General features: G+C 41.9%; 1 protein-coding gene across 1 annotated transcript in view; it reads left to right on the top strand.

The window, feature by feature from the left end:
- The window catches only part of adgra1b (adhesion G protein-coupled receptor A1b), a 175473-nt gene that overhangs the window by 46380 nt on the left and 107420 nt on the right, over positions 1-21673 (top strand). The window contains exons 8-12 of the mRNA XM_073481241.1: positions 6570-6734; positions 10448-10667; positions 11140-11289; positions 13014-13175; positions 13500-13733. Of these exons, the coding sequence (XP_073337342.1) occupies positions 6570-6734; positions 10448-10667; positions 11140-11289; positions 13014-13175; positions 13500-13733 (931 nt within the window). The remainder of the gene's footprint in view (positions 1-6569; positions 6735-10447; positions 10668-11139; positions 11290-13013; positions 13176-13499; positions 13734-21673) is intronic.

The raw sequence follows: 21673 nt of genomic DNA, 5'->3' as shown, positions 1-21673 counted from the left end.
CAGCAGAAATACGCCTTCAGTGGTGAAGTTTTCTTTAGTGAGGCAGCCGGAGGGAGACGGGGAGGGAGGGAGTAGAAGAGAGGTGGGCGGTTGGGTGTGTATGTGTGTTGGGGTGGCGGTGGGGGTGGGGGGGTGTTTCCCTGTGTATTTCCCAGCATTCAGACAGTTGGCTCATGTTCAGCGATGATGTAACTGTCCCCTCTGCAGACTATTCATGGTGACAGAGGACAAGTGCAGCAGCTCTGTCTCACATACCTGCATGCATGTTATCACACAGTTGCAAGCACACATGCCGACCGCCACCACCACCACCACCACCACCACCATCATTACCCATAACAATTCAAACTAATTTGTTTTCTTTAATGTACAGTACAAGGATACCTATTGTTCCAGTCAGAATCAATTATGTGAACATTCCCCTAAAACATTAAGAGACAGATAAGGTTTAATGACAATTCACCAACTGCTTTTTAATACACAATGTTCTGCTCAAAGTTTGCACTATTAATTTGCCATTGATAATGATTCTTATACCATTCTACACACCTGGGGACCTTTTGTGACTTCAGACTACGTCAGCAAACATGCGGTTAATTGTTAATTGCCTACATTCAGTCTTTTCTTGCTTGGGGCTATGCGATGAATTATTTATTGCTGGCGCTATCGAATTTACACTATAAACAAGGCTATGTGTGGATATGTGGCATTTGAAAATCTATCTCAAGTATCGTATACCTGCTACAAACACTCAACGTGATTCAAAAGTAAGACGCTAACAATAACAACTGCAGTTCTTTTAAGTTGAGAAGAGATTATATAAAAAGATATATAAAACACTGACAAGTCCAGACTGAAGGCAGGCAGATGCAGAAATAGACAACGTTCAACTGTGGAAAACTTTTTGATGGACAGAAAAATTATAGAGAGAATAACAAAAAGAACAACAAACAAGAAAACTACAGTACACAGCTTGTGTCCTGACAAACCAGTAACACAGACAGATTCTCAAGTAAATGTCTACAAAAAGAAGCATCTTTAATGACAAGAGATTCTAGCCATGAGTCCTGCTCATACCAGCTCCAGTTTTTGGTGTCCCTTAACAATACTAACAGCACTGACAGGAGTGAGCAGTACTGGAAGAACATTATTGTCGCCCAGGGGGTCTCTCCTCAGTTGTCTCTCAATATCTGCCTCTGCTTTCTCATATTCACCAGTGTCTGCTACCCCGACAAGGCTGTTTGATAATGAAACAATGCATTTTTAATAGGCTAGGCGATAGGCTATACAAATACAAACTGAAAAACCAGTTCATTTAAAGGTAACCTGTGGAGTTTCTGACTTATGGTAGTGCTGTGGAGCAGTTCCTCTTTGAGTGAGTGCACATCCTTGTGGTGTCTGGTGATGCTATACACAATCTTGCCAATGGTTTCACACTATTAAGGGATAAGTTATAGTCGTTATGTGCTCATCCCCATGCAGATGGAAAGTTATGTGAAATTTTGTAGCCCACAAAACATTTATGGAGTAGAGTAGATGGTGACTTAAAAAAATGAAGAAAAAAAAAACATAAAATGGCTTCTTACAGCTTGCCCCGCAAAATCCAAGTCCCCAGATGCCCCAAGATCCCAAATTGCTTTGGAAAGTCATCATTGACACCCTTTTTAAAAGCCGAAATCTTCACTGTAGCTGCTAGGCTAAATGCGTCACTGTGCACAAGCTCAAATGTTTTGTGGACTGATTTACGGGTGGTGCTTCACAAATTTATTTGGAGGAATTGAAATCCATTCAAAAGATTTGGTGAGTAACCCTGAATGTAAACATAACTTCTGTCTGTTTACAGGAAAACTCACAGGGCGCCTCTAAATAAATACATTGTGCTTGACATGAGCAACATGAATTTTTGAACATGAATTTATCCATGTAATCACAATGCGTAGAAGGTTGCACTGCGATATTGGACCAGATGAACTGAAGATTGGGAGAAACAGCAGCCAGATAAAAGAAATCAGAGGATTTCGTACGTCAACATTTCTCAGCGGGCCTATTGCCATTCTTGGTGTTGTTATAGCTCTCTCTAACACACACGTACAGCCTATGCCAACATTTTTTTGTGAAAACGGATTTCCCCGAGTAATCCTGTGCAAATTATCCCCTCTTTTTTAATCTTGTGGAGTCTATCAGAGGCCTTGAATGTTGTTCTGTATTGCTAAATCAATAAGCACTCCTCCACTTCCTCCTTCCATACCTCCCTATATGCTGTCTATATTATCTGTTTAGGTTAGGTTTTTGGCGAGCGTATGTCCTCAATGTGGTTTGTTATATAACTGTTGCACTGCTGATAGCTGGACTCCAATTTAAAGCCCATTTACACTTTAAACGTGTGTCCTGTGGAGGAGGGAGGATGTTGTTTTAAAGAGAAAGGCGCAGAAAGAGACCAGGAGAAAGAGAGAGGTTGAAAGAGTATGTGAGACAGAACAAACAAGTGAAGGAGAGGTAAGGGTTGGGGTTTTTAGAATTTTATCTTCTCATCTTCTTTTATCCATCTAAATGTTTGAGGACATTTGATACGCAGAAATCATTCCAGTGATTTATTCCTACAGTACGATTCTTACAATGTGTCAAAAGTTTGTAGAAATCTGTGTCAATGACGTTAATTTAAAACGTTCTTGTCCAAACTATTACATGATTGGTGAAAAAATACTCATACACGAGCTAAAAATGCCCAGAAGAGCTTTTTGGACAACTGAAAATGTACTTACACACATGCAAAAACCCCTCATATGTATTCACAGACAGTCTCACACACACACACACACACACACACACACTCTCGCGCTTGTTCTCTCGCCCCCGAATGTCATCATCTCAGTCAAGCGTTCAAATCTGATTTAGGGCCTTTTAGAAAAGCAATCAGAAAAGAGAGCTTTAGTGGAACACAGAAGATGAAATCAGGACTTATTTTATTCATTTTCATAACTCGCCCGTAGAAAGTCATTGGAGCAAAGTCATGGGTCCGTTCAGTACAGGAGATGTTAACAGCATTCTCTGATTTCTGCTGGTCGTCACTTACAAGACAAACAGCAGTGGAGACGAGTTCACGCCGCAGCACAGTGGGATTTCATTTTGAATTATCTTTAGGTACACGCACGTTACCTCGCCAGTTGATCCAACACACTAGAGCTTATTTGACTGAATGACTTCATGGAGGGTCGTATTTATTTTCATTTGTTGTTTATATTAAACAATGGTCAGACAATTTACCCTTAATTCTGTCTTATTTTATCATAACAGAAAAAAACTCTCAGTACACATTAATGCTTTTTTAATTGGTTGTTGTATTTCTGGAACCTTATATTTATATTTAGCAGTGTATTATTTACAACATAATCTAGGATCTCGGTGGTTACTCTACCCAGTAGTTATTCTACTCACTCTAAAAAAGGCTTGAGATATATTTGCATTCTACCCATGCTGTGTTCACATACATCCGGTTGCGTAATTGCTCACATCCAGAGGAACTCGATGTAAAACACTTTTTTGTGGAAAATTGTTTCCAGCGGACTGTTGACTGATAAAGTTTCTTTGTCAACTCAGGCGTCTGATGACTTGTGGGAAAAACAGGTCATTGGCACTGTCCCCACTGCGTTTTTTCAATATTTTCCATCATGAACAGACGTCAACAGTCTTGGACTTGTTTCAGTTTATTTTTCCACAATCACTTCTAAAATGGTCTACTGATCTGTCACCAGCTATTTTGACAAGCGTGCTTTGTCACGATGACAGCCCATACATGAATTTGTAACGTGTCTTAAAATTGTCTGTGTTTTCTGCCGATGTGCCGACCGATCCCTGACCCTATCACACCCCACACAGCCCTACACTATACGTTCATACAAGCAACTGAGGATGTGCACGACCAACACTCTAAACAGACACAGGATACGCTTGGCAGTCATCATGTGCATAGTTAAAAGCAAATACTGTATATCTGTCAGCCCCATAAAGTTACACTGCAATGTTGACACCAGTGTATTATCATTTTTAGCCATGTTAGCAGCACAGTTTGCCCGCCATAAGATTTGATTTGGCTTGCCAGATGATTTTAGCAAATTTAATTTAAAAAAAAATTACAATATGAATCACTGTTTATGCTGTCTTATTTTTTGTGAAGTAAAATGTCCTTTGATAATGCAGGATCCCAAATTAATAATTATTTTTCATAATCTGAGCACTTTATGCAGGAAGCCAGTTAAATTAAGGGAACTTGGGACCCTAGTACTCAAAAGCCTGTTTTTCATGTTTTTTTAGATAACTTAGAAAGATTATCCAGGCAAAACATTTTTTAAATCAACACAAGAGAACAAACTTATTAAGGTCAGACACTTTTTTTCTCATTTTTCCTCCTCTCAGGGCTTCTGTATTGTAACATTTTGCATCTTGACAATATGTGCTTGCTTTTGGCCCATGGTCCACCAGTAAGTGTCACTTTTGGCCCTCAAAGGGAAAAGGTTTTGGCACCTCTGGTCCAAAGTCAAATATCTCAACAACTATTGGGTAGATTGCCACATTTTGTACAGATAGTCCTGGTCCTCAAAGGATGAATCCTACTGACCTTGGCGATCTCCCCTCCATGTTTGTTTTCATCTAGCACAATCATGAGGTCGACATTTGAGGCTCGTAGTGAAATATCTTGGTGAGCCATCACCAGTTTTTAATCAAATTTTAATCTGACTAATACTTTGGTGTTGGACCAAATACCTGCATAACTAATGACATTCCCATCAGCATCAGCTCTACTTGTGTTGTGTGTTAATAAGCAAATTATAGCATGCTAATATGCTAAACCAAGATGGTTAATATGATAAACATTATACTTGCTATTATCATTTTCATTATTAGCATGTTAGCATGCTCATACCATGTCTGTAGACTCACTGTTTTTTCTCACTGTTAGCTTTACAAGTGCATACAACAGGGCATCAAAATAATGCAATTTGTTGTCTGAAACATCAACTGTGAAGGTCATGTTAATGTGTCAGTCAGAATCAAAGAGCAAAATCCTCTGTCTAAGGGCACTATTTGGGACTGATGATCAAAATCCATAGGCCACAGGGAAAAATCCACAGTAGAGGAGGCAAGGCTGCCAATTTTTGCAGCCAGTAGACCAGAATGCAATGCAGTCACAAGTAACATTGTGTTTTGAGTCTGCCTCTTTTACCTCACGCTGGCTGTTCCTCACAATCACCGCTCCTCTCTCCACCCTTGATGTGCAACCCAAGGTTGAATAGGTAACACTTCAACTGGGCCCTTCTCTGCAAGTTCTTCCTGTGTTGATGTGGGTTAGCCGCTCCGGTTCTCTTCCATATTCCAAACACATGCGGGTCAAGTGAATTGAAAATTGCCTGTAGGTGTGAGTGTGTTTCTGTTAATGTGTTAGTCTGTGATAGGCCACAGTGTTTCACTGCCGTTCACCCAGTGCATGCTGGAGCAGGCTCAGGCCTAAAATAATTGTACTAGCAGTGTACACTAGGGTGTATTGAGACAGAAAAGGGAGAAGAGAGAGAAGCAGACAAAATAAAGGCATTTAATGTTTCCGAATAAATATTTCTCTCACACCCGCTGAGAATCATTCTGTGGGATTACAGCTTCTCCACATCAGAGCCGCTCAGCCGCTAATCATCTTTACTCTGAAAGATTTCAGTTTCTTGTCCAGCCTGTCACTTCTCATTTTTAAAGTCAACTGTCATACATCCCCGTCTGTGGAGCATTGTTCCCTAAGTCGCATTTAAAAACTTTATACAGTGTTGTGTGCGTACATTGTGACTTGTATTATGAACACACGCGGCTTAATTAAATCAACAAAATAAGGCATTAGCTCCTTAAGTACACACAAAGCAAAGTGTATATTTGACTACAACTGGATTGTATTTGGAAATTAAACAGTTGGCATTTCTCAAGGAGGCAGCATTTCCATGGTGATAATGCCGGTTGCTTAGCAATCTCCGCCGGCTTTTCGTCTTTTTTTTTTCATAAGGAGTAAAATCCTCAAGATTAGCCGTCTTGGCAAATGGCCTGCATTGGCTCTTTGTCACTGTTTCACCATCCTTTGTTTAATCAGGCATTTTCCATTGAGATAGGAATCGCTGTGACAAAGTAGGAAAGATAAGCATGAGTAATGATGATCTTACATCACGGCCAACATTTTAAACCAATGCATGCACATACATACACGCACAAGGGTCTTTTGAATGAATCCGATTTTGGGTTGCACAAACAGGCACACACATTTTTATTATTCCAGTCGTGAGGAGCAGCTTCAGCTGACTGCTTCCTGAAGATGTTGCGCTAACCTTGACGGTATCCACTGCATTACTAACTTTAATCCTTAGCCTGTTCCAAAAATAATCCAGACTACCCTTAATTCAAGTCCCAACACTAATACAACCCCCAGTCTATATTTAACCCTCAACTCAAGACTAAATTCTAATCCAGCAACTTGTACAAACCTTCACAGATCATTTGAACACAGACACGTAATCCAAACACATGCCTATGTTCTCCTACAGTGAGGTCATCCTCTCCAACATCGACGTGGGTATCGCTGGCATCTGGGAGTGCCTGGTGACCAGTTCCCGTGGCAACACCTCTCAGCAAATGGAGATAGTTGTCCTGGAGACGTCGGCGCCGTACTGCCCAGCTGACAGAGTCAACAACAACAAGGGTGACTTCAGGTGAGTCAGGTCTCGCTGGGCATATGGGCAGAATTTGAGGGTAGCTACAAAAATATGGGAGACAGAAGATCACCAGAGTATGTGACAACTGCTGCTCTTTGCTAGTTATTCTTGGCCTAGCTAATTAGCCCCTGGCTCAGTTAGCCTTGGAGACAGTTTGCCTGAACCAGGACCTCAACAGGATTTAGCAACCTGAGAGTGAACTCGGCTGAACACAGACTCTCAAGACTGAGGTCTGGGGCATACAGTAAAGTGGCTCTGACACAGGTCCAGCTCCAATTGGCTGCGACAAAAACATGACATCCAGGTGGACACGCAAATTTCCGCCCCTTTTCCACTGCAATCCTATGATGCACGCTGTTTGAAGTTTGAAGCTGGCTTGTTGATACTTTTGCATCCTTCTCCGTTCAAGCAGTGCTCAAACATCAACCAGTCGGTGTAGACTTTGCAAGAGAGACTGAAGTAAAAGATGTAAAAATAAACAAATAAATAAATAACCACCAAGCTACTTCCCAGCTGCCTGATCAGTCCTGCAGATGTGCACCTCGACAGAGATGAGAAAGAAGCGAGATGTCTCACTCTGAAAAACAAGGTGTCTCATCCAGAATGTTATTAAGACAACAAGTTTCACATATTCTGGATATAGTCTGATGAGGTCCTTTCTACTCTTCCCTGTTTCAGAGTCAACCACCTATTTTCAGTGGTATTTGTGTGGCCACTGGCTGTAACTTCTTATCTGCAGTGTTTCTCATGGGATCTGCTCCCACAGAAAATGTTGAACATTTAAAAGTTAGGGCATCAACCTGGTGCACTTTGAGGGCAAAACCTCGAGGCTATATCATAAAGACCACGGACATTAATAAGAAATAGTAGAGAATGTAATTTGCTGCCTGGTCCAGTCCTCACAATATTCTACAACTTTGGTTGTGCAATGTCAACATAAGCCTAAAGGCTATAGTCGATAGTCAATTTCAACCAATGCTTTCTATCTAAAATTATCCGTGTACATACAGACAAGAGAGCGGTATCAATGTCTCTATCAAGCTGTTGCCTCAGGTAAAAAAAAAAAAAGAAAAAAAAGAGAAGTGTACTCTTCCTTTGCCGACTAGTTTTGTGTAATAAGTGGTAATAGACAGTAATCACTGTTTTTCAAAGCACATACCAGGAGGTTTCCAGCAAAAATAGACAATAGTTGAACCACATTATAATAAAAGTCACCAGAAATATTCCCAATTACGGAGTCTGCTGTGTAAAAACTGATAGTGTAATCAGAGCGCACACCATCTCTGCTATTATCTCTCCATGTACAGTACAGTTCAGGTCCTTAAGACTGGTTCTTGCTGTTTTTTGTCAGACTTAACAAAAATATGCCACACCTGGCCTGCCATGCACCACAAGCAGCTCATCAACTGTAAAAAACTAGAATTGAGTATATACAGTAGAGCCCCATATATTTTAATAATAAGTGGATGTGTGATATGAAAACTCCCACCAACAGTACGGTTCAATGCTTCTTAGCAAGACTATAAAGGGAGAGTTGTTACCATGACTGAGGTTTCACATACAAATTGCACACATCTTGTTGCCCCCAATCTATCCTCTTTCCACATGTCCTCTAATCCTTGTGACCACCTTGTAACCTTGTAGTAGTATGCACAAGCTCACATCCTCTCCTCCTCACCTTCTCCTCCCGCACGGGTGAGCTGCTGTTGTGTACGATCCCTTGTAGCTGCCTTACATTACAGCCGACTTCCCAGTGCAGCAGGCACGGCGGCTTTGTTTCTGCCGGAGCATTGGAGTAATGGGCTGTAAAATGAGTCCCCTTTTTTGTTGGGGGCGAAATTAACGCCATTTATTACTAAGTAGCTGCTGCTGCTGCTGCAACAACGTGGCTGAAAAGAGAGGAAAAAAAAGAGGATGGGGTGGGGAGCAGAGAGATGGCAGGTCTGTACCCTCAGAACAGATTACCAGCCTCCTGAGTGCACTGCTCCTCTATTTTCATTTATATGAAGTCAAAAGCATTGCCACATTAAGCATTACCTCTGCTACTTTATATGCTGTAGGATTTTGACATTGCCTTAAGGAGAAAAACCGAAAACATTAGACACGTTTGCTGTTCCGATTGCAGACGAATTGATCAATATGTGTGAGCACAAACAACTCTTTCCTGCTGCTGCAGAAGCACAGAAATACAACCTTTAATCTACAAGAGCGCCAAAAAAATACAAACCTGGAGTTCTTTTATTATCTAGGAAATTGAGGCTAACATAGTGGACTATGAATGTTTGGCTGACTTTTTACACTTAAATAAGCCTCATTTTATTGAAACTGGAACAGGCATTGCCCAGAAAATGAAACTTTTCCATTTCCCCGTAAAATCACCCCTATCACAGGTTGGTCAGTAAAGCAACTCCAAGACTTGGCTCTTGATGACATTATTGACGCAGTCTCATTTCTTGCTTCAGAGGAGACTTCAGTGAACTTTACACGGCCGTACAAACAACACTTGTAATTACTCTTTTAGCCTGAATTTCCCCTCTAGGAAGAAAAAGGCAAGAACAGGTCTCCACTGCATTCGTACATCGTTTCTCTTTCATCTGCGGTGCACTTTAAAGGGGCTCTGTGGAACTTCTGCGTCGTGCTGGAAGCTGGTCGGTTTAAACAAATCGTCCAAAGGCTTGTACAGGCAACAGGGAGAGACGGGAAAGGTCTCATTGTTCACGTCAGGTTACAATCTGCTCACATATTGCCAATCGTAGAAGTGAATAATACATATAAATTGCCTCAAACTGTTACATGGAGCCCCTTTAAAGGGCCGCTCCAGCAATTTAGTATTGCACCTTTATAAAGTTGAAAGAATTAATGGTCATCATTGAGCAGCAGAAGCTTATCCCAACTTTTAGCCCCTAATATTGGTTATATGTGACTAGACCTGTGTTATATATTTTTAGTTGCATACTTTCATTATTCTAGATATTTTCAATAAAGTTCAAACCCAGAGAAATCTGTCATTTTCCTCCGGGTAATGGTGTGTTTCATTTGGTCACCTGTGGCTAAAACTTCCAGGAGAGAGTCCAAGTGTGAGGAAGGAAGTTGTCAAACTTGACTAAGACTAACAAGAATAAAACTTTAAAACATTACCTCGGTGGTGAACGTCTTTTCATGAGTCATGCAGATAGATTTCCATCGCCAATGGTTTTTGTTAAACAATGAAGACTCCCATGATCCCACATTACGTCTTTTATTTTGTTTTAATTGTCCTCACGGCAAAAATTACACACTGCATTTTAATTCTCATGTCTCCAAGCCAATTTCTCTTTTCAGACTTAAGAAACCTCATCCAGAGCCACAAAATACATTATTCAACTGTAACCACAGGTTGGATATTACTCCCCATCAACAGTAGTGATGTTACCCCTTTGCATTCTAACATTGTTTAGTTTCATTGTGCAAAAGTCTGGAGAGACAATAACATTAATTAATAAAGTTGGTAAATAAAGCTAATTAAATCAGAAGTCATTAATAAGAAAACACATTGTTTCACAATCAAGTATCAGAATCTGGTTGTCATCTGCAAAAACAATTAGAGCTAGCTGTAAATCAAATATGCAAATTAATAATTTCCAGAGTACAGGGAGTATGAAATTGCCATCTGGTGCAGTGAGTGTAGATTCCTAAACTCACTGATAATTCAGAGATATCTCATGTGGCAGGTGGCCAAAGACTTTAGCCGGCATCCTGGCCTTCCAGCCCTGTGCGCCTGCCACCTTTGGCTCTGCCCCCCACCCCTCTGGCAGTGCTCCTCACCCTTCTGGCCAGAGGGAAAAGAAGGCGTGGCGGCGCTGCGACAGGAATGGACGCTGGGCTGAAGAGGACTACACTCAGTGCCCGTATGCCAGTGAACTGACCCGCGTGCTGCATGAACTCACACAGGTATCAGTTCACATGGAGGACTTCATTCACATATTCTACCCCACACTGTTTTCCTCTGTCAGTTAATCAGCTTTAATTTAGCAACTTTAGTGTGATGTTCAACATGTTGACATATTTACCAACCTCCTCGGCCTAAAGGCATTGTTTGATATTCTTAGAATATAGAAACTAACATCTCCACTGATTCATCTGTAGCCTGCAGGTATTTGCAGATCTGTACATGTAGCCTTTATATACATAATACAAGCTGACTGATGAAGAGCTCTTTCTTTCAACATTACTCATGGGATTACTGTACCGCATTAATCAAGTTCACACAACTACATGCATAGCATGAAATAGCATTACAGTGATTTATTATTTATTATATGCTGTCAAAGTGGTTTCATGTTAATGTCTCTGTTGAATTGTGATGATGGACTGTGCGATTGTCCTCTCTGAGCATTACTGCATGTTTTCTTTCTTATTCCAGATAACTATTAATACCACCAATGCTCAGCCTTTAGGCCAGCAGTTGGTGGCCTTCACCAGCAGGGCGGCACACTTCAACGATGTCATGGATGTCATCTTTGTCACACACCTGGTTGAGAGACTGACGAGGCTGGTGGGGAAACGTAGAGACGTAAGAGTGAACACACACAAATACATCACAGCCAGTTTACAGCATAACATGAAAACTAAGCCATCTTGCATACTGTGACAAGTCCCGGTGGGCTGGTGGACTGTCAACAAATCCATAAACCTTATACTGACTGTCTGACCAGTGTGCCTCTTTGATATTTTGTTCTCTCACGAGGCTGGGGGGTGGTTTAAACTATTATTGCTGCCATTATTTTTCACATATAACCTTACGTTAGCTATTATAGCTGACATAAGCATAATGTTAGCCCTTGTTCCAGCAGTAGACCTCTACCAGACCATCACATCAGTTAAAAACATTACAAGTTTGTTGAATAAGCCACTACCGATTACTGTTGGCATGACGCCCATGGATGCATAGAAAACTGCCTCTGGATAAATTTGATACTGATAAAAGCTTAAAAATGTGATGATTTTGAGGAGTCATAAGGAGTGTCTTTATTTTATTATTTCCAAGCAGATTTTTAATATCCCCTGAAACCCTGGAATGAAAAATGCTTGTATCATGTGTGTGTTCAGAGAACCAAGTTAGTCTGAAAAGGAATTAAATTTTTTACGCAAATTGCAGCTTCATGCCTCGCACCTCTCCCTTCATGCCCCCCCTTCAACTCTCCCACTCCCCCCTGTTGAGATCTGCCTCACTGTTTGAAAACCTGCTTTGAAAATAATTATAGCGCAGTCTGTCTTTGGCCATCATCTTGTCTTTCTGACTCCAGCTCCAGCTCAGCTTGCAATGAGCCCAATATTTTACTGCTTTTTCAAATCACCAACATGCAATTGAAGGAGATTTGCTATTCTCCTACTGTTAGCAGCTTCTCCTGTTGTGACAGCATTTACGTATGTGCTCGTTCACAGTTTTTGGAAAGCAATGACTTGCCATTTCCTTAAGGAAGGATCAACAGCTCATCCAGAGGTAACCCTGACTTCTCAAGAGCCCAAATTTATCGAACAGAAAAGGACACTTCAGTGGACATCAGCGATAGACAGCAGGGGCTGCCCAAAGAGACATGGAGACATGCTGCTGTTCTGGCTTCAATCCCTCAATCGATTCCAGACAGCTTAACTTTTCACCTCATATGCTTTCCTCTTGACCATGGCGGTGTTGGACCAGAATGACAATTATGGTTATGAAGATGTATCTCTTTTTGGGCAACTCTTGTTTTACCTGAAGTGAACTATTCTTCAGTCTGTCGCAAGAGGCAATGGGAGGGCTTTATATCACGCTGAAGGTCAGGGTTTTGCGAGGGGAAGGGTGTTGAGCTTAGTCAGTGAAAAGAATCAATATTAGCTCCAATTACTCATCATGGGTCACTCGGGAGGAGATATTATTAGGAGATACTCAGAGTTTTATCATTCCTTAGACAATGCTGATGAGCCCACCCCCATTTATCCAATAAAGAACAGTTGAATGAAGCAACAATGAAACGTACAGTAAGTAAATAGTGAACTGCCATCCCAAGGAAGTGATTATGCCCCATTGGAGCTGTTAATCTAAATTAAATCTTCCTATAATGAATGAAGCCACCATTGCCTCCCTCACAATTCTGACTGGAGATTATAAATGTGCCTGTTGTTGCGGATATGATTGATGTGCATGATGAGCCTGCCTCCTCGTGTGTGTGTGTGTGTGTGTGTGTGTGTACGTAGAGTTTGTGTAGCTGTGTAAAATCCATCCCTTTGCATACAAGTCTACTTGTGTTCTCACAGCTGGGGGACTACATATCAGACATCGCCAGTAACATGATGCTCGTGGAGGAGCACGTCCTGTGGATGGCGCAGAACGAGGCCCGGGCGTGCACTCGGATCGTCCAGTGCGTGGAGCGTATCGCTGACCTGGCGCTGACTGGAGACAATCAGGTCATTTCAAAGGTATGGCTGGACTTCGAAGCAGTTACACTCTCGGCCACACACACAGGCAGGGCAAAGGTTGATTAGCTGACTAAATGTCCCATAGCTTTACCTTTTTTCTTGCAGCCTGGAATAATGAGAAGTTAATCTGGCTTGAGCAGATAGCTAGAGTAAGGCAAGAGAAAGATAAATTGCTTCCTTTTGTTTCTTCCTGCTTCTGTCTTTTTTTTAACCTCTCCACTGTCAGTTGGGATAAAAGCATCTGTTAAATGACTAATATAAAAATCTCTGCCCCCCTGCTTCCTCCCGCCACCCTTCCCTCTCTCTCTCTCTCCCTCCTCCTAGGTATCTGCTAACATAGCTCTGGAGGCCTTTCTGATCCAGCCGTCTAACTTTCTCGGCCTGTCCTGCACGGCACTTCAGCGGCCCCCCTCATCCGCCGCCTCGCCCCTCCCTGACAGCCACTCCCACTCCGACAAGGACAGGATTAGGGAGCGTGATGCCATGGGGGAATCGTTGCTCAACTTCAAATGCCACACTGTCAACAACAGCGGCTCACCGGCCAGTCAGCTCAGCAAGGTAGGGCGCGAGTTAATAAATGGTGTGAAACTTTCTAAAATATGCCATTTCGCTCTTTTGCTTGGCTCTGTTGGCAAAATCCACCAAATCCAGCCTGAGGTCAGGGAACGACGTTCTTTGAGTGTTTCTCTTTTTTCTCTCCCAGCGGGCTCTTTTTAAAGGCCACACACTTCTGTATTTTTTGACACTGTGTTCAAATGCGGTGGTGAGAAAAGAAGGAGAGAGGATGTTCTCACAGAGGGGAAATAAAATATGGGAACTAGAGTACAGCTTGTACAGCAGCTTGTGGGCACAATGAAATGAATTCTCCAAGAGCACACAGTTGAAGCATGCGAGAAGGATTACCACCTGCCCTTAAGTCTGTTGTTGCCTATTTGTCCCAGCGTGATGACACCTTGTTTGGGTTTGTTGACACGCCATAGATCAGCTGGTGATAGGTGGGGTTGTGTTGGGGGCAGGGCCTGCAAATACGACGGTTATTTGGAAGTCAGTGAGCGCGGGCAGCTCCCTGTGATGAATAAGATGGCCTTGCGTCCCTGTCGCTTTAAATCAGCCACCGCAGCCCCACCATGGCTCCAGTTGTTGCTGTCCCAAATGACAAATACCGCGTCACCAGACGAGGGGCACTCTGCATCTGCAGACGGCCGGGAAAACATTCAACTCCCCTGGCACTGAAGTGGCATAGTTCTGCAGCATTTGAACAGTTTGCACCCTCAAGCTATTCAGTCCGCCGATGAATTCATCAGTGTGCATGTGAGCGTACGCTGTCTGTGCATGTTAGAGTGTATCAGCGGGAGAGAGTGTGTGGCAGTGTGTGCGTGCTTATTTCATTTGCCTCATCATCTTCTTCCTCTCTGGTGAGACGGTGTCAAGTCTCTGCGGTTTTGTCAGCAATTATCGCACTTAATTCTTGCTCCAGGCTGTGTGTAGATTGCGTGCATGCATGTATGTATAAGTGCATCTCAGGAAGCTGAGCTGAGTCAGCTGTATTATAGAGAGGACAATGCTGCAGCTCTAGAGGCCACGCCACAAATTTGTTCCAAGTCACCTCTTGATGATTTCCAGATGTCAAATTAGGAGGTAAAAACTTTATTTTGGTTAACTCTGAGAACACATCTCCATGGCTGCACTTGATAGTTTTGACAGGTTTCGCTAGACTCTTAAATTCAGTCCATAAAAAAAAAAAAAAAAAGTTGAATTCTCTGTGCTGGAGCTGGTTTGTTGGGCACAGTCCCAAGTCTTGGCGCTGCTTGTCCTTTCGTAGCATATTTGAACATGAAAGTCCCAGTATGATAAATTTGGCTTTTGAGAAACTCTAAATATGAGAGGATTTGGTGACGTGTGCTGCACTCCATGGCTTCTAATCATCGCCTAATTTGAAGGAAGAGTCGTTCTTTTAAAGCAGCTTCAAAAAGATTCCTATTAAAGAAAGAAAACTTCTGACTGGCTTCGTCGTTATAGCAATTCTGTTTGTGTTTGCTTGGCGTTAATTATAAATTATATTGATGAAATGTTTCATTGCACAAATGTGTAATTTTGCCATATTTTGGCATATTTTCTTTACACAGTTATGTAAATATTTTAACTATTCATTATTTAACATTCTACATGGGGTTCTTCTTTCTATATTGTTCTTCAAATTAGAATATTTGATCAAAGTAATTAAACCCTTGTTTAGTGCTTACTTCTGATAGAGTGTGACTTTAGCTGTGTGAGGTGGTGGTGTTTCTTCAGGTGGGTCTGAGTCAAAATTCATGTGCTGATTTTTATTCCCACCTGCAACGACCAGTGTACAAATCAATCAAGTTGTCATGGAGCTCAGTAGAAAATATTTGACTGAAATGTAAAAACAGTTGATGATAGATAGGAGCGACTAACCTTGCTTGAACATTATCTAGCATACAATACATCTAGTCAAAGTATAAACTGGTGTCAGCTTGCTTTCCCTCCTTTTCCCCCTTCCTCTTAGCCTATGTTAGGGCCGTCAATGAGCGTCTGTGGCCCTAGCTTTTACGGTGTGTCCTGCACTAGTCGACCCTGCTAAGCGACTTTTTAAGCATGTGGAATTGACGGCACAGCCTGTCGATGAGTGAAGTCTCTGATTGGCTGTTTGGCTAAGCAAATTAAAGCATGAGAAGAGAGATGAAAAAAGAAAGGGAAAGCCCCCCGAGCCTGTCATGGTAGTATCTGTGATTTCACATATTTAGCGCAGTTTCTCCCTATTTTTCACCTCCACTGTTTTATGCCAGTGGTATCGACAGCTTTATAGCAGTATGTTCTCAGTTAGAAGTGGCTAAATTGGCTGGCAAGAGTGGTCATAACATCGGTTTGTATATCCGTGGTCCTGAGTCTTCCGGTTAACGGACTAGTGCCACCTGGTGGTATGGTGTGGTATTTACTCTCACGCAGGCCCAGAATGTATGACCTAGTTGGCTGTTGGCTGTATTATTTGTGGGGTGTTCATGTGCAGCTTTTTGGCAAAGACACAGGCAACGTGAGGCGAGTGTGGGGTGAAAGTTCATATCCGAGCTGTACTAACCTGTTCGAAATGTATAGTCCATAAGCGTATTATGCTGTTTGTTGAAGTTCTAAAACTTTACTATCAGCTTGACCGATGGCCCTATTGACCTATCAGTAACCTAAGCTAAGGTTAATATTGTGTTGATTATGCAACAAAAATGGAGGACAATAGGACAGTAGCAACACCAAAACATCTGAGAAGCAGTACGTGGAAGTATTTGGGGATTTGGAGAAAGTCACAGCCCAAGCCAATGCACCTAGTTCATCTTCAGGTTCAACGTAGCGCTAAATAAAAAAAACAGCAATCTATTTAGTGAATAGTTGCTAAATGAGAAGTAGAAAAAAAATAATATTTCCACTGTTTCATGCTTATTTTAGCAGTTGCAGGTAAGGGTAAGCAAAAAAAATTGTCAGGACAAGCTTGAAGAACAGACAGTGGTGACAAATTAATAGACACAGTAATGAATTCAGAAGGAATGGGATATCAAAACTCTATTTTAGGAAGGCTGATAATCATAGAAGTTAAGATCAATGGCTTTGGTTACCATCATTTCTCTACAATTTTTTTTTTTTTAACAAATGATATCATGCATATAAATCCAGCTTGTCATGTGGATAGAGTCCTGCTTGAAGCTCATTGGCTGCTGCTTTCCGGCATCAGATGAATTTCTAACCTAAGCTGAGAATTGTTTTATACTTGAGTACTTCCTCCACCTCAGTTCACACTTGTTGTATCCATCTCACTTAATTCACCTCCATTTAAGTTTGACTTTGCATGCATTGATGCTGCCTGTAATTACATTTTTACTCCAAGTGAAGTAAGACAAATGCCTGACTGCGATTTTGCTATACTGGAGGTTTTCCATCATGTAATACAGAAAAAAAAAAAAAAAATGAAGATATGCTGTGTAATTGCTTCTTCACATCATCACTCTTACCCTGACTGAATCACCTGTATCGCCAGTACAAAGCAGTGCTATTATGTGTGCATTACGGACTCAAGGCTGTGATGGAGATTATTACTGTATCACTTCTGGCGAGCTGACATTGGAAATCATAATAATAGTGGGGCTGCAGAACATTAGAGGCTAAAGCCATACTGTATCCCCATTACGTTAATCTTGATTTAACAAGGCACGTTGACTAAGAACATCACATAAATGAAGTAGCCCATTTACAGCAGCAGTCTGGGGGAGTGCTTGTAGGTGGAGAGAGGGTCACACTTTCAATTTCAATCAGACTCAGAAGGTGCTTTACTTGATTACAGCAAGAGCACGACAGTATGCATGTAAACATATTGATGCATTAAGAGGACGATACTTGAAAGCGACAGTAATGCAAAGTCATCTGGCAGGGCAGTCCATAATAAAAGGAGATATCATTGGAATGAGTCTCAGTACCCACTGGCTGTGCTGCTATTATCCTGCATGCTGGCATTTAATTCAGTATAGGCAAAGCCAATTTTTTTTGGTGTCCCTCTTGCTTGTAAAGACCTGATATATTTGGGTAATTTTTCAGAAAGAAAATCTCTCAAAAGGTCAGTTTTTGGGCATGAGATGAAAAAGTGTAATACCATTTCCACCTCATTTAGCGTGCAGAATGAACACAGCTTGTCCTCCTGGGGCGTTCACACTCTCACACCTACAAGCAGCCACAGTATCCACAGCTCCTGTTCCTCCGGAACAGTCGTGGGGTGGAGGAAGCGGCGGCGCCCTGCTCGAGAGCACTTTAATGGTAATTGTTGAGGGACACGAAAGTGACTTCAACAGCCTATAAAAGGGCTCTAATCTATTCAAGCTATCACCACCCTGCAACAATATCTTCCCCTCTCTCTCTACCTTTCACAGGGCATGTGGGAAAGACTTGGCCAATTACCGCTAATCTGGCAAAGTCTCATAGGCCGAATACTTAAGCATTTTTTCTCTGGCAAGCGGTCTCACACACAATGCTTGCGGACAAGTATACACACACATAAAACAGAAAATCATTCATCTCCAGTTCATTTTCAGGAAAGCTGAGAAAATTAAAGGTACATGAGACAATTTTTATTTTTGTTTTCCTGTTATGATTTGTTTTCAGCTTTAAAATGTCAATATTGAATTTTAACGATTTAATTATTCCAAGATGTTCAAAATATCTGGCAAAAGTGCTGTTTGCTGTTATATTTTGGTATCTCACAAAGTATCAAAACTTAATACATGTAATGTAAATACCATGTGCAAAAATGGCTTGCATGCCAATAGCTTGATGGTATTGTTTGCTTTTGTTGCCCTGAATCAGTGGACAGAATTGATCTTCCTGTTTTACTCTCAGTGTGAGGGGGTGGCTGTAGCTCAGTGGGTAGAGCAGGTGACCAGCAACCACAAGGTCGCTGGCTCGAACCCCGGCCCCCCTGGGCGGAACCGAGCCACATGCTGAAGCATCCTTGAGCAAGATACTGAACCCCAAAATTGCTCCCGATGCGCAGTTGGCACCTTGGGTGGCAGCCTCTGCCGTCAGAAAGGGCCCTGCGACGAGCTGGCAACTCGTCCAGGGATACACCCTGGCCTCCGCCCACATGAAAACTGGGATTGGCTCCAGGAACCCCCGCAACCCCCCGAAAGGGGGGACAAAGCAGCAACATCCCCGCAACCCTCATGGATAAAGCGGTCAAGAAAATGAGATGAGTGTCTCTCCATTTTTAGCTGCTGAGCATTAAGGTTTTCAATCAGCTGGAATCGGATAAAACCTAAAAAAAAGAGTCTTTCCTCATCAATAATTTGACCATATAGGTCGAAAATGAAAGCAGCTTTTTGCAACCCATATTTGCGTTTGTTGTTAGCTGGCGACCTCCAGTGGCTGTAATGATTATTTGGCTGCAAAGAAGGAAGTGGGGAGAAGTAGTATAAAGAGTGAAAAGTCAGTATAGGCAGGAGGTTTGGGATGGATGGTCTGGTTAAACAACCCCAGGACTTTCATCAGGAGACTGCTGTTCTTGTCCAGTGCGAAACCAAATGTCAACTGTGAGTTCTTTTAACTCACTAATGTAAGGTCCGGTATGTGTGTCGCTGTAGTGCTGCAATGGTTTGGGAGACGCTGTCAATCAACCTATTCAGTCATTTATGTATGAGGTTGCATCTCAAAAATGCCAATATTTTGACAGATCACTGACATTAGAGAGTGCGATGAATGTGTAAGTTCTTAAACTTTTTTACATCAAGGACCTTTACACTGACACAAATTAGACCACAGACCCCAATTTAATAAGATTTTTTCCCAGGGTCCCCAATCTGCTATTAAATATTTCAGAACAGTGTACAGAAAGTGTATGAAAAACATGACCAAAATAGTCATACAAGCTGTTATTGTGTTCCTTATGAACGGAATTATTGTGAAAATAATGGGGACTCCATGAACTCCCCTTAAGGACCCCTTGGTGTCCCTGGACCCCACTCTGAGAACCACTGCTGTGAGAAGCTCATTCAGTTTAGCTTTCACATATTGTGAATGAAATCTGTAGTTCATGAATTTTTACAGCCATGTGAAGTAGAGCCTTGTCAATCAGGGGCAACAAATTGAAAGAGTAGCTTAAAGAGTGAGAGTAAATTATTTTATTTTACTTAGAGTGGACAACAGTGAAAGTTAAAGGGATATGTGAGGACTCTTTGGACCAGATCGTGATATTATTATTTTTTAACAGGGGTAGTCAGGGCATGAGTCATACAGAAATAAACACTGTTGGTGATGAAAGATTGAAGAACAACTGATGGATCTGTATTACTATTCCCTGCTTCAAAGTCTGTATCTGGTTTTCTTTGTATAAGTTTGTAAAGATGGATTGATTAATTAATTAACACAGTGTTTTTGACTAAGAATTGGATCCCTTTAATCAACTTATAATGCGTTAGTGAGCCCATGCTGCTGATACTGACATATTTTAAGTGAAGGTTTTCTGCTGTAGTCTCCCACAATCTCTGTGCGAAGCAAGTCAGGATTGGAAAGTTTGACTATCATCGTTGGTTGGTTTCAATCTTCCATCTCCACCATCTGGATGATTTAGTTCCAGTACTGCAGCTGAAGGTGTCTCTCTGCATAGATATATGGATCTTATATTTGAATGCTCAAAGCACCAAGTGCAAGTGTTGCCATGACAATAAGTAAACGGGACATCGTTCAGCTGAGACAAATCTCATAATTCAGGTTCTCACAGTGGGCTGCCTAAGCCAGTGTTAAGGGTGGGGATGAGACACATCTGTTGAGGGGAAGCTTACACACCAACTATTCTTTAAATGCATCCGATTATAACCTTCAACTGTTTGAATGAAGCAGTGTAAAAACAAAAATGACACGAGGAGCCATTCTGAGTTGAGAATAAAGGCCTGTTGTGTGAAAGTAGCAATCTTTTCTCCCACCACGATGTAAACCGTGCATTTGGTGTATCAGAAGCACAGAAATAAATGCACACAATGCACACTCACGCACACGCAGACACACTCCCCTATGACTCATCAGTCAGCCTGTCTAACACTGCTCAGTTTAACAGCACACTGTGAAGGCTTCAATAGACACACAGCACCACCGCTTGTTATCAAGCAAAGGACACGCTGCAAAGATACAAACAGGCAGAAAAGAAGGCCTCGTTAGATGCACAGTCATCACATAATCGTGATTCTCCTCTAACCGCACTGTTTTACATTTGGTGATTCTCATGATGATCAGTTAATTGTCAATTGTTAATTGTATATACAGACACATCCTCATACCTAAACGACTGAATAGATCGATTGTAAGTGACTCCCCGAATGGCATTCAGTATATAACTGTTCCCAAAACATCATGAACGTTGCAGCGTAGCAGCGACAGGTGTGCCAGACCTTCATCATGCGCTTGTAGGTAAGGTTTAGGCAAGACGAATACTTGGTTAGGTTTAGGCACTAAACGTCATATAACTTCAGTCGCGTAATGTACGTGAAATTGAAATAATAATAAGAAGAAGAATGATAAAATACCTGACCACTGACTTTTTGCATTCACACTGGACATGAACAGTGGTCTCCTGTGCCTGTTTGACCCAACCTCCGTCCCCCTCATCTGACCTTCTCCTTTGCTGCTGTGATAATTACTACAGCCACTAGAGGCCGCTACCTGAACAAGGAACGTACATTTTGGTTGTAACAAGCTGCTTTCACAGTCGACCTATGCAGTTGTTTTTCTGATGAGAACGGGCTGGTATATACAGTGTTAGAATTTAAAGGGTAACTCCACCAACTTGCCTCCAATGATGTCGCTCAGTGGTTAAGTTGCATCATGGGTAATGTAGACACCAGGTGTAATGATGGACCAGTGGAATGCTTTTCAAATCCTGGCGCTTACATTACCGACAGTGCACCTAAGCCACTGAGTGACCTCACTGGACGCAATTTATCAGATTACATGCAGCT

Source organism: Pagrus major, chromosome 15, assembly GCF_040436345.1.
Source record: "Pagrus major chromosome 15, Pma_NU_1.0".
Taxonomy (NCBI): domain Eukaryota; kingdom Metazoa; phylum Chordata; class Actinopteri; order Spariformes; family Sparidae; genus Pagrus; species Pagrus major.
Note: the sequence above shows the minus strand (reverse complement) of the source record. Positions and strands in the feature narration are given on the sequence as shown.